Raw genomic sequence first — 17,270 nt, 5'->3', positions numbered from 1 at the left:
TCAGGGGAAGCATCACACTCGGTTGCTGTATTATACATGCTTGCCCTGTTTTCCTGCAACTCCTAGGCAGCCCCACTTGCCCTTACTTGGGGAGACCACAGGGCAAGCTGGGCCTTTGGAATGAGCCCCTGGTAACTGCTCTAAGAGTCAGTTTATAACCACTTAGACAGCAAAGTTTTCCACATAGTCCCTTCTTATTCTCAGATTTTTTTTTTTTTAATGAGATTAAGCAGTTTATCGTTCCTTAAAATTGAAAGATGGTGGATTGGAGGGGTGGGACGGGGAAGGTGACTTTGTCAAGAGCAGAAGAGTGCCATGGATTAAACACCTTGTTTCTTCTGTTGTTATTTCAGACGATACAGGAGGTTGCCGGCTATGTGCTCATCGCACTCAACATGGTGGATGTCATTCCTCTAGAAAACCTCCAGATCATCCGAGGCAATGTGCTCTATGACAACTCTTATGCCCTGGCAGTTTTATCCAATTACCACATGAATAAAACCCAGGGACTCCGAGAGCTGCCAATGAAACGGCTGTCAGGTAAGAGGAGGGCAAGAGGTAGAGGCACCTGTAAAGCAAACTTCAACTGTTAGGTTCTTAGTATCAAGATCAGATTTAAGATCTCCTCTCAAAGTCACATGTCATCAAATCCTGCTTTAAAAACAAGGGTCTGAATGTAGTTTCCCAGCTTCCTAATTGTTTTCCTGCTAGCCATCCTTCTTCAAAAGATGAAGGTAGTTCATAATTTCCCATTGCAGAAAAATCCAAAGCACCAACAGACAGTGAGATTTATTTGTGTCCTTCAAAATGGCAAAGAAGCATCCGGTCATTATTTTGCGTTAGTTGGTTCCAGCACGCCGGTATTTTCAGTTAAATTCCAGTGGGAGCTGGTAGTATGTGAGTTAAGGTCTTACACGGTCCCTGGCTGTGCAAACCAGCAGTGCCATCTCTGCTGAGTGCAGTGGCCTCTGGAGGTGGCACTGGGCAGAAGGCCACGTGTAGTGGCATCTTAGTGGCATCCAATAGCAGCCGACCCTCCAGAACCTGTCAGTCTGAGCCTGGTGTTAGTTGCACCACCAGGAGTGCTGGTGCCATGCAGATTGTCCTTTTCTGTCAGCTTAGTGTGACTGAGGCAAAGAAATGTGTTTTATTTCCCCTTCTTTAGATCAGAGACAGAAGACACAGGCAGTTTGCTTCACTTACTGATTTTTTTCTTTTCATGGCAGAAATTCTCAACGGAGGTGTTAAAATCAGCAACAACCCCAAGCTGTGCAACATGGACACTGTTCTCTGGAATGACATCATTGACACGAGCAAGAAGCCTCCCACAGTGCTTGAATTTGCAAGCAACCTGTCTTCTTGTGAGTATTAACTTAAGCAAAATGCTATGTGCTCCCTCATTTCAGAGTGAAGAACAAACATCCCATCCTTCATGTGGTGTGTTTCAGATCCACCAATTCCTGCACATTCATGGCCACCAAGCCGTGTTCCAAGGGAAGCCCTTTCATTTCTTCACCACTGGCCTAAGATGTAATTTTTCACTGAGCTCAGTCAAGTTCTCGAGAACGCATCGCTTGGTTTCAGACAGTACCCTATGTATGTGTGTCTTCAAAGACAACTCAGAATAATGTGCACTCATTTGTTTTCCAGCAGTCTTCTGTTTACAATATAAGGCTCTGGTCTAGAAGACCCATATGGGTACTGTCATGGAGTTAGTGTGGGACTTGAAACCTTTTTGCTGCTAAGGACCAAGCTGAGTGCTATAAAACTGCGATTTTGGGCTGCACAGTTTATCCTTGCAAAATTAATGATAAATAAGCAGATAAATCTGATGCTTTAGATGAGCAGAGAGATGAGCATATATTTAAAAGTTTGTTTAGCATATGCTTTCAGTGGGCTCAAGCTAATCCCTCAGTCTTACGAGTCCCTTGTAAAATCCCCAGTCATTTCACGGAAAGGAGGGTTTATTTTCATTTCTGAGCATTTCATTTCTGGCACTGTAAATTGGCGGAAAAGCATATTTTCTTTATCTTCTTCCAGTTGCGTAATTGCTTGAGAGCTAATAGCCAACTTCTGTGTTGACATATTTTTTCTGCAGAGCCTTAGCCTAATCAGGGGGCTGTGAAGAATACGAGTCATCATAGGAGTTTGGCTCTAAACATCACAGAAATGTTAACCTTTAACTTTTCAACTTAAAAAAAAAGTAGTTCTTTGGTCTTGCACCAAATCAATCAACTCTTGGACAAGTATTGGCGTTTGTTCAGCTATTTGATGGGGGCAGGGGAGGGGGAATCATATCACTAAGAGAAAGAAAAAGAAAGAAAGGAGTAAGCAGGGAGGGATGGGAAAGAGCCCGGCACTGAACGTTCAAGGACAGGCAGGGTGTACATCCATCCTGCCACCTCTCCATCAATTTTCTTTCCGCTGCAGGAGGAGTATTTTTATATATGTGCTGAGGAGTATTTTTGGCAGAGGGCAGGAGGAGGGTGCGAAGCAGACAAGTCGAATTACTTTGTGGTTGTTATAGCTGGCAGTTGCCTGTGAATCCAGTTGGGTTTGTTTTCTTTTCAGAACCACATTGTTCAGAAGCAGTGTTTTACATGTGGTCTGTAGCGAGCTGCTGGCACATGCCCGGCTGCAAGCAGCCGGCGGTGACTTGCCATTGCATGCAAACTCCAGCAGAAGGGCCAGCCGGGCAGTAGCTGAGATTCCTGTTCCTGGGAAAAATATGCCTCTTTCGTAAACTAGACTGTCTGGGTATTGCCTTCACTTGCTTAAGGTGTGGAGAACTGCACGTAGGAAACCAGAGATGAACAAAGGATAAGGATTTAAGGTGTAGCTCTCAAAATTTCTGAGCACTGTTATATAGGTGCTTCCTCCCCTGATTTATCAAAAAGGAAAGCTCAAATCTCTTGTTTTCTGTGACTCACGTGATGTTGTTGTTCATATTTATAGAATATAATACTCTGCTTTCATGTTTTAGGTCCTAAATGCCATCCAAACTGCACAGAAGACCACTGCTGGGGCCCTGGTGAACAGAACTGCCAGACATGTAAGCCTGCAGATTAATTAAGAAATATCTTGTCTGCTCTGACATACTAAATTTCTATCTACCGAAAAACTAACCTATCAAGTATGAATTAGTGACATGTATTTCATACTCTTCCTTCTCTGCATCCCACTATGCTGGGGGTCCTTGAAGTGCACCATGGAGGGATGTTGCCTGCTTCCCACTCCGCAGAAGTGCAGTCAAGGGGAGGGTGGCTGTGCCCACTACCCCGACATAGCTCCATTTCAGGAGGGGAAACCTCGAGGTAGTTTGACTTGGGTCTGGGTTTCCCTGCAGATGTGCTCTTCATCCAGAGGGGAAAGACTGCAGCTGTGTCCTGCATTGAAAGGTTTTGTCTGTTGGACACAACTTTCTCCCATCTGCACTTGAGAACATTTATTCTTTAGATTATTTTACCAATAAGAGAATGCAGTAGCTGTGTGGTCAATTGTTTGCCTTCTTGCTGTTTCTCGCAGAGCGATTCGGCAGGCTAGTTAAAGATATTTTGGATTAATTTCTAACTAACTAAGCGACAACATAACCCATTTTTGCTGGCTTTAATTCCTCTTTTTGGAATCCCTTTAAGTTTCTTTTGTAAACATGGGAGATGTCACCTTCATGTGGGTAATCGCACCACATACTGTATTTGGAGGACCTTTGGAAGGCTCTCATAAAATGCATAGCCATTTTTAAATTTGTAAATTGAGATATTTGGCATTGTGAGGTTGTTCGGTTTGGCCACCTGTGCTTTACTGTAAAATTTTGCAGGTAGGATGCTTGCCTGATATTAAGAGGGTGACAGAAACATCCATTTAGATGTGCTTGAGATTTTGCAAGACTTTATTCTTCCTAAAGTAAAGGCTGAGGAGGAAGACCACGTCTATTTGTTTCTCTACTTCATTATTTCCTTTTTCTGTATTAAGTAGGGAAATGCACTGCTTCTGATTCTTTCTTCCTGTTGGTTCTGTGCAAAGTTCAGTGCAAAGACTGCTGATCTGGACATAACACAAATGAAAGCTACATCCTATCTTTGTTTTTCTGAAAATAAAACCTAAACCTAAATTTCTTCTTTGCAAGTATCAGGGCAAATCTGTACAGCTTCTAGAGCTTAAGCAAAAAGGAACATATAGCTTTTCTGTCTTCATTTAGTAAAAGCTTTAGATTTTTTCAGTCAGCTCTGCAGTTTGACTCTCGAGGTGTACAGTGACTGCTCAAACAAAAGCCCTTCCCAGGTCAGTCCCCACAGTTGAAGCCACACAGCTGTCCCCGAGGCTTGCGAAACCTCAGGTCTCAGACCTGTAACCTTCCAGCATTTACAAACTCTTGCTGGCTTCTGGAGGATGACTAGGAGTGTATAAAACAAAACCATCTGCAGGCACTGGCTCTCCTCTTCAGGCATTTGAGAATCTGGCCAACTGAAAATTTATCCCACATTTCCATATGTGGGAAAGTTTGGGACGACATGTATCTCTCTCCTTCGACGAACATGGGATATTCTGTATGAAAAATTTGCCGTGATATATGTTTCCAGCAGGAAGCTCTAGTCAATAGCTATCAAAATGACGAGCTATTTTACTCCCCTGCTGATGCTCATGAAAAAAATGTTATCAAAATGCTGTTCATGTAAAACAATGTGCCTTTTATTCCCGTTTCTAGTTGGAGGAGCTGCTATCAGAGAAGCTAAGGCATATTGTGGAAATAATCTGTTTCCTTGAAAATATAATATCTTGCTTACAGACCCACAAGAAAAATGAAATAATATGGTTTGGATACAAAAGTGTGCAATGGAAGAAAATAGAAAATATTATTTTAAAAAAACCACTGTTATATACCCTGTAGCAGGCTACATTTTCCAAAATTTTTCTGTTAATTAACAACCGTCTGTTTCAGACTTACAGGAGTCCCTGATGATACTGTAACTCATTAGTGCCAACTGTGCCATTGATAACGGTCACTGTAGTGCACAGCTGAAGTGCTCAGGGTGCTGTAATGCAGCAGATATGCCATCAGGTTTCTCTGACACCTAATGCCAGGGTCTGTGGACCAGTAATTTTTTTGTAGAGAGCGTACAAACCCATTTTGGGTCTCTGATACAAACACATGCTAGCCATTGATTTCTACTGGGTTTTTTTAATTGTTCTGATTATCGTTTTCTCTGCTTTGATATTCAAATGGAGGCAATTTCCCGATTCTCAGCAAAACATTGCAGGCAGTTTTTGCTTCCCTGCAAAAAGCTGAATCAGGGCCAGTTCTTCCTCTGGGGTGCTGCACTAGTGCAAACCCTGTGGGAATTGGGTAATGGAGATAAAATTTGGCCAAGAAATTGAAGTCTAAAGAAAAATAATACAATATGCATACGAAATTGGTTTGCTGGGTGGGTCTCCCTTCTCTCTGCAAATTTCAGAAATATTTTTAGTGCGTTGAAGGGATCCTAACACCGCACCAACAATGTACAGTTTCCCGTTATAGTACAGGGTCCTGGCAGTTCTCCTGTTGTGTTGTTTTTCCCAAAGCTACCACCAATAATACCAGATTTTCTCAACAAAATGGAGAGAGATCCTGCTCTATTGCCCAGCTGTAAGATGTAGTGAGTCCACGGAGTTTTTCTTGGTTTAGGCATTGATGCCACAGGGGCCTGGATGCTCTTTCTAAGCAGGACATGGTTTGCTGGCTGGGACCAGAGTGCTTAAAGAGCCAAGATAATTATGGGCTGAATGCAACCTCTTCTCACCACCAACCACACCAGCTCTCACCCCTCCGGAGCTTTGGCCTTCTATGAGGACAGAATATGCATCCCATGGGCAAAATCTGGCACTGCACCAGTACTTTTCTCCATATTTCTTCATCTCATTGCAGCAAGTACAGATTAAATGTTCTTCATTCCTGATGTTTTTCCTTTTTTTCTTGTGTCTTCCAGTAACAAAAGTCATCTGTGCCCAGCAGTGCTCTGGCCGGTGCAGGGGAAAGGTGCCCAGCGACTGCTGCCACAACCAGTGTGCTGCGGGGTGCACGGGGCCTCGGGAGAGCGACTGCCTGGTAACAATGCTACCCCACCACCATAATTGCATAAATCCCTGGCATGGCGAGGCAGGCTTTCAGCTGCATGGCCTCTAGCCTTCTTCCATCCCAGAAGGCCTTTGAGAGCTGCTGACCTGGAGAGTGCTCCAGGGTTTCCCTGCATGGGTGGTCTATGGGAGGGAAGAGGACATGAACTTGCACAGCACTGTTAGCTGGTCTTTACTGACTCTGCGAGAGGACCTTCCCAGTGCTTGTCCGACCAGCGTCAGTGCCTTCAAGAGCCCAGTGAGCTCAAAGTTGTTGCAGAGCAGCTGAGTGTTTGCTGTAGAGCGACTTCCCCATCTAGGCAGGTCCCCATGTCCTCAGCTACCATGACAGCGCAGTGGTTTTCCGTGCCAGCACAGCTTTGCCTTATGTTACTTAGCACTAGCCAGTAATAATCTTGGTTTACTAAAGCAAGAACCTGTAAGGGGAATGAGATATGATGGATCTTCACTTTTTTTGCATTTCATTGAACTTCAGACATTAAATCAAGGTTTCCCTTTCCGGTTTTCACTTGCCACAAGAGCACTGTATTTGGGGGACCCAGGGACAGTGGAGGGAGAAGGAGTAAATGGAGCCTTTTTAGGAAAAAAAAATCCCATTGCTTTTCTACAAGAGTTTCAGGGGGTTGGTGCACACTGTGGTTTTAACTCTTCCCTGTGTTTGCACTGCACTTCGTTCTGAATTAAGTGACAACTGAGTAATTGCAACAGAAACCGCCCAGTCTGGGATTTGTTGTTGTTACCTGTATTCCTGGTCCTCTTATAATTATGTGGCTATGATGCCCTTACTGGCTCACACAGTTATTCTCTCTCATCTGAAAAGCCAGGGAAGAGAAGAGGGGAAAAGAGGGTGATTATTAATTTAATGCCGAATTAGATTGGAGGAACCAGCTTGTCCTTCATAAATGCCTGCTAAATTGTTCATTACCTGCAACCAAATATAATGGCTTCAGTTTAATATTTAGCCAGAAAAGTCAGTAATCGGCAGGAAAGGACTTGATTTGATTTAGGTTATTAAAAAGTGGCCAAGAAAAGTACGTTTGTCTTGATCTGGTTACTGCTTGTAGGGAAAATTCTTCTGTCTAAAGCATGCAGATTTACTCCTGTTCCCACGTGAATCCCAGCAGCTCTCTGCCAGAGTGCCAAGATTTCTTGTTCAGAACAAGAAAACCTCATGTTCTCTCTTTATTTTTTTCCAAATACTAAACTTGATTGCCAAACCTGAAGCAACCTTTCACATTCAAAGCATGAGGGACCATCCCTGTAGCTGCTTGGGGTTTCCATTAGGACCAAGCAGGAAACAGATGAGCCCATCACAGTGTTTTTAAAGAGCTAATGTAAAACCATTATAGCTTTTTAAGCAGAAGGTACTTTAATGTTGTTCAATGACAGGCATGCCGCAAGTTTCGGGATGAAGCTACGTGCAAGGATACGTGTCCGCCATTGGTCTTGTATAACCCCACCACTTATCAGATGGATGTCAACCCTGATGGAAAATACAGCTTCGGAGCCACTTGTGTGAGGGAATGTCCACGTAAGTTTGTTTCAGGTTGCAGCCACAAAGGAGGTGGGGTGTTTGACAGAGGTGGGAAGGGACCTGTATCATCCCTCTGTGTTATGGCCAAGTGAAAGAGCACTTTCTTGTTCCCCTCAGCTTCTGTAGTAACTGGGAACAGGTGGCAAAAATCAGAGAATAACTGGTAATGAAGATAGCCTCTTCACACTGTCTGCATCCATCTCCTTCCCTGATTTTTAACCATTAAATTTTGGCTTCTGGGGATTTTTCTCTTGATGGGAAGAAAAACATCTTGTGAGAATCACCAAACTAACAGCCATATGGGATCAATCTTGTGGATTACCGAAGCAGCATCAACTCTTAACTGGTTCTTTATTAGGACTGATAGAAAGTCATCGGTTTAAATGCACCCTCTCAAGGCCTGTGATCATTGCTTCCTCTGCAGATGCTTGCTTTTTCTTTCATGTTGTTCCACGTCCATGTTTTTTTAACCCATCAAGACTTAAATGTAAAAGAGAGTTTAGCATGCAGAATTGGTATTCTTTTCTGAGACTGCCCATTGCCCTGCCTGGCCTGTAGCCTGGAAAAGTGAGTAAAGGTGAGGGATCAGAAGTGCCGTGTATCGATCCCGATTATGGCACTGCTGCACAGCCTGACCTTGGCAATGTTGTTTTATCCTTCTGTGACTGTTCCCCTCTCTGTAAAATGGTGATAGCACTGTATGTCCATCTAACTTCAAAGGATGTTCGTGAGAATTAGTAGTTAATGCCTGTACTTTGCTATGTATACCCGAAGTTCAAAAACCCTTTTTCTTCCTAGTATTGAAGTGCCTGTGCAGCCCACAATGCATCCCTCTCATATTTCAATGACCTTTGTATCCTTGTTTTTTCCAGACAACTATGTGGTGACAGACCATGGCTCCTGCGTTCGCTCTTGCAATACCGATACTTACGAAGTGGAAGAAAATGGTGTTCGGAAGTGTAAAAAGTGCGATGGGCTATGCAGCAAAGGTACAAAAACCATGGAATAAACCAGTAAGGCTTTGAGATAATAGGTGACTTATCAGAAAAAGTACATAGTGTTCTGACATTAATTAAGTGCAAATTCAATATAAATATCCAGTGATAGTTTGGAGATCTGACAAGTGGTTTGATCAGGAAACATGGCTGTGGAGCATCCTCTCCAACAGGGATACACCACAAGTACAGTAAATAAACTGTGCATTGCGTGCATGTGTATCTTGCACATCAGCCTTCTCTTTTGTTTTTCCTTTCTAGTATCTCAACAAGGGGAATAAAATGAAAATGGGATAAAGAAATTGAAGGGCATATGCCAGAGGCTGTGTGCAGAGATGCTCAGACCAGAGCTGCACAGCTGGGCAAGCAGAAAGTAGTTATTCTGTGGTGCTTTCTGAAAAGCAAAAATAGGCAAAAGATCTATGAAACTTACCTTGCAGTGGTAGGTTTCACCATATGGGAGTGCTTTCTGGACTAATGTCATCTCCATGTTTATTCCCTTACATGTGATTGGGCTTCACTCTTCTCCCCACTGAATTCTGTATCTCTCTTTTAACAGTGTGCAACGGCATCGGAATAGGTGAACTTAAAGGGATCCTCTCCATAAATGCCACAAACATTGACTCCTTCAAAAACTGTACCAAGATCAATGGGGATGTCAGCATTCTCCCAGTTGCATTTCTAGGGTGAGTTGCCTGCTGATCGTTCAGCACTGGAGGAGAAGGGCTAGGGAGAAGTTCAGGCTGAGCCATTCTTTTCCCAATTCATCATTCTGTTTGTTTCAGTGATGCCTTCACTAAGACCCTACCCTTGGACCCCAAGAAGCTGGATGTCTTCAAAACAGTCAAAGAAATATCAGGTTAGCAACAAATTTTAACCAGAGATGTTCTCTGAACGGTACTGCCAAAAACACAAGGGGAGAGTTGGGAAATTTTTTAAGCACATGAAGAGAAGTACAAGCAAAGGGTTTCTGTCGCTGAGCTACCAGGGGTCACTCTTCACAAAGGTGGTCAGCAGCACCTCGCCAGCGTTATGCCCACATAACCCATACTGGCCTCCTGTCCAAGATGTGTAGTTTGGCCAGACCATCCCTTCTGCTGAGCTGACAGCCCCAGCAAAGTGTAAAAGCAGAGGAGATTCTCAGCCACCCAAGAAGTATGTGGTGATGCAGAGGCGTGCCACTCTAGCTAAAAAAAGCCAAGTATGTTTCTATTTGTGGAAAACCTTTCAGCAGCTCCTTAGGGAAGCGTGCTCAGTGGCTTGCGTCATCCTTGCAGAGACACCGTCTCCAGCCTGAAGAGCTCTTCCTTGGGGTGAATGTGTCTCCACAAGCACAAAGTGGCCAGTGGAGCCGTGTCTTGCACCAAGTATCAATTAAAAGTAATTTTATTCAGGCCATTATAAAATGAGTGTAACATCAGAGCTAGGTCCACAGATGTGACTCTTGTTGCCTTTTCCCAGTCTTTTACCTGTCTGGCTCCCTTCAGGGTAGCAATGACTAACCTCAGAGCTTCATACGGCAGCCTGCAATTGCCCAAGTTCTCCCCCTCATCCTGAGCGCCTCAGGTGAGCAGGGAAATCTACTTGCCTTAGCAAATCCACTCCAAGCGTCTGTCTGTCCTGCTCCATTTCTGCTTTCTTTTTAGTTTTTGTATTCCCTGAGGGCAGCTCGCAAATGGGACAGGGATGCCCTTTCTCCTGCAACCTCTCGGCCAGGGTAAGAGCCGTCAGCAGCAGCAGCTTGGTGTGACAGGATGTGCAACTCACTGACACACCATCTCTCGAGCTCCTAAGCCCTCATGGTGGGCTAAGAAGTAAACTGTTTATAAAACAGGGTTTAAAAATACCTCCCTGTTCCCTAAAATGTCATGTTTCACTTTGAGATGCTCAGATAAGCATAGGGACAGCACAAGCGCCTTCTCCCGGCACAGGAGGAGCTCAAGGAGGAGGTTCTGCTGCCAATACTGACCGTAGTTTTAGTGTTATTATTACTACTATTTTTTAATCTTCTTTTCCTCATTTCAGGGTTTTTGTTGATTCAGGCCTGGCCCGATAATGCTACTGATCTCTATGCTTTTGAAAATCTGGAGATTATACGAGGCAGAACCAAACAACAGTAAGTAAATCACGTAAAAGAAACTCTGTTTAGAGCTGCATTTGTCTGAGCACACCAAGGTATGTGGGTATCCCCAAAGTTATGCAAAATGGGGAAAAGCCCATGAGAAGTCGAGCACCATCTTTGTAGCAGTAGATAATGTGCCCTGGGGGATGAGACCCTCAGCTCTGTGCTGCATGTAAAGGGCTGCCCTGAGCCTGCTCTAGGACCAGGGTCTGCCACCAGCCTGGCAGCACAAGCGGGAGAGCTCTTTGCAGTCTAGGACAAGTTAGGGTAGGATTAGAAGCAGTTTGGGATCTGAGGTAGCAGGGCAGACAGGGATGGAGACCATGGCTGCCAGGCAGTGCAGACACCAGCAGTGCACCCAGTGCCCACCTGGGCTTACCCAAAGAGGAAGGGTGGCTTGGTGGACCAGTGCAAAACAATAGCTGCTTTACCTACAACCACTGTTGCACATCATTTACTTGACGGAGCACACATGTCCTGCCAGTTTTAGCTTAAAATTCTCATGCAAAACCAGATATGAGTATTGCAATTGTTTCATGGTAGGCATGTCATGTAACAGGCATTAAGCTTAGAGGGCTGAGCAATGCCTTGCTTGAACAAAACCAAGTTTGCAGCAACACACGTTTGTAAAACAAAAGAAAAATGTTCTGAGTTAAGCCCTGCTTACTAATTCTTCTGTGTATTTTTCTTTTTGTTCATCTCCATTTTAGTGGCCAGTATTCCCTTGCTGTTGTTAACTTGAAAATACAGTCACTAGGGCTGCGTTCCCTCAAGGAAATAAGTGACGGAGATGTCGCCATTATGAAGAACAAGAACCTGTGTTATGCTGACACCATGGACTGGCGCAGCCTGTTTGCAACTCAGAGCCAGAAAACAAAGATTATACAGAACAGAAATAAAAATGAGTGTGGTAAGTCAGTTCTGCCTTCCTGCTCCCTGCAGAAGCTTGTGCTAAAATGCAAGGCTTTTTTCTCTTTATTTCCCTAGCTGCAAAATTCATCAGTGATACTGCTTTAATGAAGGTGATGAGGGAAAAATGGGATTTTTTTCCACCAAGGATGTGTAATTATTGTTGTCCAGCAGATGGGAAGGAGCAGCTTCACCACTATGGGCATAGTGAAGCCACAGAGGCTGAAGGACACAGAAGCTGACTCCAAACATTGGACTTTTTTGACAAGGTCGAAGCTGTTGTTCGACCATGCTGCTGTTGACTGCAGTGGTCCCTGGAACAAAATCTAGTTATTTCTCTTTGCAGACTATGAATTTGTTGTATTTTGGAAGCTGATCATAGACTCACAGAATGGTTTGGGTTGGAAGGGACCTTAAAGATCATCTAGTCCAACTCCCCTGCCATGGGTAGGGACATCTTTGACTAGATCAGCCCCAAACAACCTGACCTTGAACGCTTCCAGGGATGGGGCATCCACACCTTCTCTGGGCAACTTGTTCCAGTGTCTCACTACCCTCATTGTAAAAAATATCATCCTCATGTCCTAGCTAAACCTACCAACTTTCATTTTAAAACCATTGGCCCTTGTCCTGTTACTACAGACTTTGGTCGAAAGTCCTTATAAGCCCCTTTTAAGTATTAAAAGGCTGCTATAAGGTCTTCCTGGAGCCTTCTCTTCTCCAGGCTGAACAACCCCAACTCTCTCACCCTGGTACTGGTTTAGCTTTATTACACAGCTGTTAAGCTGTCACAGAGGAATTTGTTTTTATTTTGAAAGGCCAGAAGTCACTCTTAATTTCAGGCTTTAGGAATTAAGAGAAGCATCCTTATTCCTCTTCCACACTGCTAGGACCTTTCACATCTGCTTTGGAACAGGCTGGAGAAACTGGCTGGTCAGGATGGGGTCACTTGCAGTGCTGTGTTTGCCCTCTCTCCTGCCTTGACATCCATGGCCCTTTTTCTTCTCTCTTTCTCTCCCAGCTGCTGCCAGGCATGTTTGTGACCCCCTGTGCTCAGAAGTGGGCTGCTGGGGCCCTGGACCCTTCCACTGCTTCTCCTGCAGGTTTTTTGATCGTCAGAAGGAGTGTGTGAAACAGTGCAATATCCTGCAAGGGTAAGGTGTTTGGGGGTGCTTGAGGTTTGGCGATGATTTGGGGGTTTTGGATTTTAGAACATGTTGTCGCTAGGAGGAAAGGATTTCACCAGCTTTGCACAGCTAAAAAGAGGGAAAAGCCAGGAGCTGAGGTAGCTCTCATTCCCTGTTCAGCATTGCTTAGGAGTCCTCAAGCCTGCGAGGAGGCTGTTTAGAGGCCCAGGGAGGCTAAGCCTTATGCTTCCTTCCCCTAAGAAATAAAGGAGCTTAAATCCAAGCTACGCCTGTCAAGCATGCTGGGTGAGAGCCACAGCCAGTTGCAGTCAGTGGGAATTCAGTCATCCCGGAGCCAGGGCTTCGCTGTTCGGTCGGCTTCCTTACTGCAAAGGGGCTCTTACATTTGCTCAGATGAGCAGCTCGCCCTTGCAATTTGCAAAGTTGCTGTCAAGGGAGAACAAGCAAGCTTTCATCCGAAAAGCACTGGGAGCAGCAATTTCAGGCAAAATTATTTCTTCGGTTTTGCTCAGACCGAGGAAAATGTATCGCTGCCTGTGTGTCAAGACTGCGGCTCAGCTGGGTTTTTCGGTCAGTTCAACAGGTGATGTAGGCAGGAAAGGCACAGCTAGCACTGAAAATTACATGGATTTTTTTAATAAATGTTTTAAAGTTTGACTTTCAAAAATCATGAGTGTTAAGCAAGTACTTGACAGGGTTCTGATGCCCCTGATGTTTGTATTTGTCTAGCAACTTGCAGTTCAGCAGCTGTCTTTTTTGTAAGTGAATTTCCTCCAGCAGCAATTATGACCTGAAGGGCAGATCTGGGCATTTTTTGTGTCATATGATGGGTAGATTTAGTTTAATTAATAACACCATTACTTGAAGTGGAACAGCTTTATTGCTATTGAAACCATCTGTTCCCAACTTTCATATTTTAATGATTCATTGTATGTTGTAGAGAGGGCATGAATTTAATTATCAGTGTATTGCTGTTTAACTTTTGTAATTATTATTTGGAGCCTTGGAATCACATTAACTGTTTTTGCTGATCTCTTTGCATCACTACCATTTAAAAGCCTTTGGAAATCATTGCGAATATTCTGTGTCATTAACTTAAAAGGGAAAGCAAACTAATTTGAAGTGCACAATCTGGGGTGCCATGTGTTTCACCGTCAAATAAATTTCCCTTATTCTTACCTCTCCCTGGTTGTGCTGAGCAAGTGCTACTGGTGTAACTAGGAGGGTCCCCCCTTACCTCCTCCTGTCTCAGTGCTATCATCCTAATCTATTCAAACTGGAAAAGTCAGGAAAAGGAGAGACAACTACAATTTATCACCCGCTAATCAGCCTGTTTTTTAATTATTTCTCTTATTTTTTTGTTTTCCAGTGAGCCGAGAGAGTTTGAAAAGGACTCCAAGTGCCTCCCCTGCCACTCCGAGTGCCTGGTGCAAAACTCCACGGCATACAATGTGACCTGCACTGGACCTGTAAGAGCAGATTCAATTTAGCAAACCTGCTCCTCAGACCATGTATTAATACGTATTTCACATGTTGAGATAATCCTTAGGTCTCATCTACCCTTCTCCACGATGGAGTGGAGGTGGGGGGATTAGAAGGCAAGATGTCAGGGCAGAGGAACAGAAACAGGAGGGGGAACCTCAGGGAGTTGTCTTTCATGTCACCCATCATATGTGTAATCCACAGCCCACAGGCATTGCAGGACCTTTTGGTTTTGTGTCTTTTTACAGAAAAAAAATGCAAGGCTTACTTACATATGTGATCCTGTGGTAATTTGGTGACCATTTCAGGAACATATAGTTACTGAACAGCCAAGTTGGCGTGAACAAATTAAATTTCCTTATTCAGAGGGTAAGAACTGTTAAAAATAGTGGATTGAAACAGTAGCTTTTTGCCTTTTTGAACAGCCATGATAAAATTGTGATCAAAACGAGGCATTTACTGGAAAATATTCAGGAAGCAGTTTTTACTTGAAACCATGTTCCCTTCTATAACTAGGTTGCAGTAAATACCTACATTAATGTAACTACAGGTGTAAATTATGTTCAAAGAAATGTGATCAAAACAATTGGATTTTCAAACCAGTTTAAATATTCCAAATTCATACAAAAGCCAATACAGTGTAGTCTTGCTGGTCATTCAGAGTCTTCCTCAATTTTGTTCTTTAATTTTTAAAATGCTCTTTTGCATTAGGAAAGGTCTGGTTTGCCAGCAATGCAATTGTTTCCTTTTAATCAGCTCAAACTCATCTCTTAATTAGCATACTCTAATTCTGTCTTTTTTTTGGGGGGGGGGAGGAGGTGGGTAATACCCTGTTTCCCAGAAAATAAGACCTACCCCAAAAATAAGCCCTAGCATGATTTTTCAGGATTTTTGAGGATGCTCGAAATATAAGCCCTACTTCAGAAATAAGCCCTAGTTACAGTTCATTAAAAAGTCAATTTAAATAGTATCCAGGCAGCTATACATTTTAAAAAGTAATAAGTTCTGGAGCAAAAATTAACATAAGACCCTGTCTTATTTTCAGGGAAACAGGGTAGAAATTTAATCTCCTGCTTCCATCACAGGTCCTCCTCTGTGCTCCTTAACCCAACTCTTTAAACACCTCTTGCCATCCCCTGCAGCCACTGTGTTTGACCATTGCCCATCATCAGTCTGCAGAGTCACTGCTCAGTAATGTGAAGAATTCCCATTCTCTCTTCTAGCTTAGACCACCATGTCCTAAAGGATGTTATTAACATTATAATCTCCTTCAGGCAGTGACCACCCCCTTGTTCTGTATTTGCCCAACATCTAGTAATCAGTGTATTAGTGTGGCCCTTAAACATTACAGTAATTAAAAGAACCTTCCTGTAGCATGTCTTGCTGTAGTCCCATTGAAACCGGCACTGTGGATCTGGTCTGGTGTTTCTCCATAGTAGAATTTGACCCAGAATTGCTGGTTTAACTGCTTTGAAATATTTAGGGTATTCCTGGTGGTGTTACAGTCTGAATAAAAATAGTTCTGCCAAAAATGGCCAAAGGCAATGCCTTTAAACACCAACTAAGTGCTCTTCAAAGTGAAAAAATGCGTGGACTCCTTGGCTTTCCTCCTAATCACCTACTTTGCCCTAACTGAGCAAAGAACCTGAGCTGAGAAACAGGAAAATAATTATTTGAGGCCAGTACTTCAGGGAGGTGTCAACATGTCCAGCTCCATTGTTTTAAATTGTGTGGTAGTAGATTGCACCAGGCAGTAGCCTGGCTCTCTGCTTTTGGGCTTACCCCTTATCAAGGTGTCATTAAATTATTCCCCATTTTAAATGAAAAATGCAAACTTTCCCAACAGGCGGAAGGCAGGCAAAAAAAAAGTAGCAATACTGAAACTCAAGAAAATATTAGCTTTAAACATCAGGTACTACCTTTTGTACAGTCCATCCTACAAGAGCAAATACTTGGAAGAATATCAAGTAGCAAGGCAATAAAACGAGATGATGCTGAAAACTTCCAGCAGTGGAAGGCATTTAGATTTATCTTGTGAATTTGCTTCTGAATAGGCTGATGTAAGGACATTATAAACAAGCTCTTTCTCTTTGCAGGGCCCCGACAATTGCATAAAGTGTGCCCATTTTATAGATGGCCCCCACTGCGTGAAATCCTGCCCGGCAGGGGTTCTGGGTGAGAATGACACACTCGTCTGGAAATACGCTGACAGGAATGGTGTTTGCCAGCTCTGCCATCCAAACTGTACCCGGGGGTGAGTTAAACCTCGGGGTCAATGGAAACAGGGAGGGAAAAAATAGGGAAATAGCTCATCTCAAGCTCTTTCCTTTCCTGATGGTCCCATTTCAAACCATTGAGAAAAAGAAACAGCAGGGAGCAAGAGAGGTCGGGAGTACACAGATAACGTAGGCAGAGTGCAGTGGACTTTGTATATAGAAGTTCAGTGGCACTTCATCTTTACACAGAGGGCAAAAAAAGGGAAAATGTTTTAGAGAGCTTGAAACCAGTTGTTGATTTAAAGGGGAAACTTCCTTGAATTTTACAGAACTCACCCACCAGTGATGCACATTTTTTCCCTCACCTGGTTCAGAGCTGCATCCTCTGGTTTTGGGAGGAACGTCAGTGACATCTGGTGGATGCTGAGATTCCCGGGCCCATCTTTCTCACACCTTTCATTTTTCAAAAGAAAAATCCCACTGGGGTACCACAGTGATTTTCTTCCTTCTTTCCATATGGTAGCACTTGGTCTGAGTTTAAAGCCTTGCTTACCTCCTGAGTGTGGCTTTATTCGTGGGCATCACAGTAAACCCCATCTGTATGAATAATTTTTGTCCTTATTTGGAGTCACACTTAAACAGTCACCTGTAATAAGCTGTGAGTTGAGCTGTATTTAACCTACATGACAATAAGTAACAGCCGTCTGCTCTCCTGGTTTCCAACTGCAAGGAATGCACAGTAAAAGGTTT

The 17,270-nt window shown here is 43.6% G+C and overlaps 1 protein-coding gene across 2 annotated transcripts in view; it reads left to right on the top strand.

Moving 5' to 3' along the window:
* The window catches only part of EGFR (epidermal growth factor receptor), a 161,838-nt gene that overhangs the window by 113,423 nt on the left and 31,145 nt on the right, over window positions 1-17,270 (top strand). For both annotated transcript variants that reach the window (XM_065630202.1, XM_065630201.1), the window contains exons 3-15: window positions 354-540; window positions 1,227-1,361; window positions 2,984-3,052; window positions 5,967-6,085; window positions 7,504-7,645; window positions 8,521-8,637; window positions 9,203-9,329; window positions 9,429-9,502; window positions 10,669-10,759; window positions 11,476-11,675; window positions 12,696-12,828; window positions 14,192-14,291; window positions 16,401-16,558. In XM_065630202.1, the coding sequence (XP_065486274.1) occupies window positions 354-540; window positions 1,227-1,361; window positions 2,984-3,052; window positions 5,967-6,085; window positions 7,504-7,645; window positions 8,521-8,637; window positions 9,203-9,329; window positions 9,429-9,502; window positions 10,669-10,759; window positions 11,476-11,675; window positions 12,696-12,828; window positions 14,192-14,291; window positions 16,401-16,558 (1,652 nt within the window). The remainder of the gene's footprint in view (window positions 1-353; window positions 541-1,226; window positions 1,362-2,983; window positions 3,053-5,966; window positions 6,086-7,503; window positions 7,646-8,520; window positions 8,638-9,202; window positions 9,330-9,428; window positions 9,503-10,668; window positions 10,760-11,475; window positions 11,676-12,695; window positions 12,829-14,191; window positions 14,292-16,400; window positions 16,559-17,270) is intronic.

This window comes from Caloenas nicobarica, chromosome 2, assembly GCF_036013445.1.
Source record: "Caloenas nicobarica isolate bCalNic1 chromosome 2, bCalNic1.hap1, whole genome shotgun sequence".
Lineage (NCBI taxonomy): Eukaryota > Metazoa > Chordata > Aves > Columbiformes > Columbidae > Caloenas > Caloenas nicobarica.
Note: the sequence above shows the minus strand (reverse complement) of the source record. Positions and strands in the feature narration are given on the sequence as shown.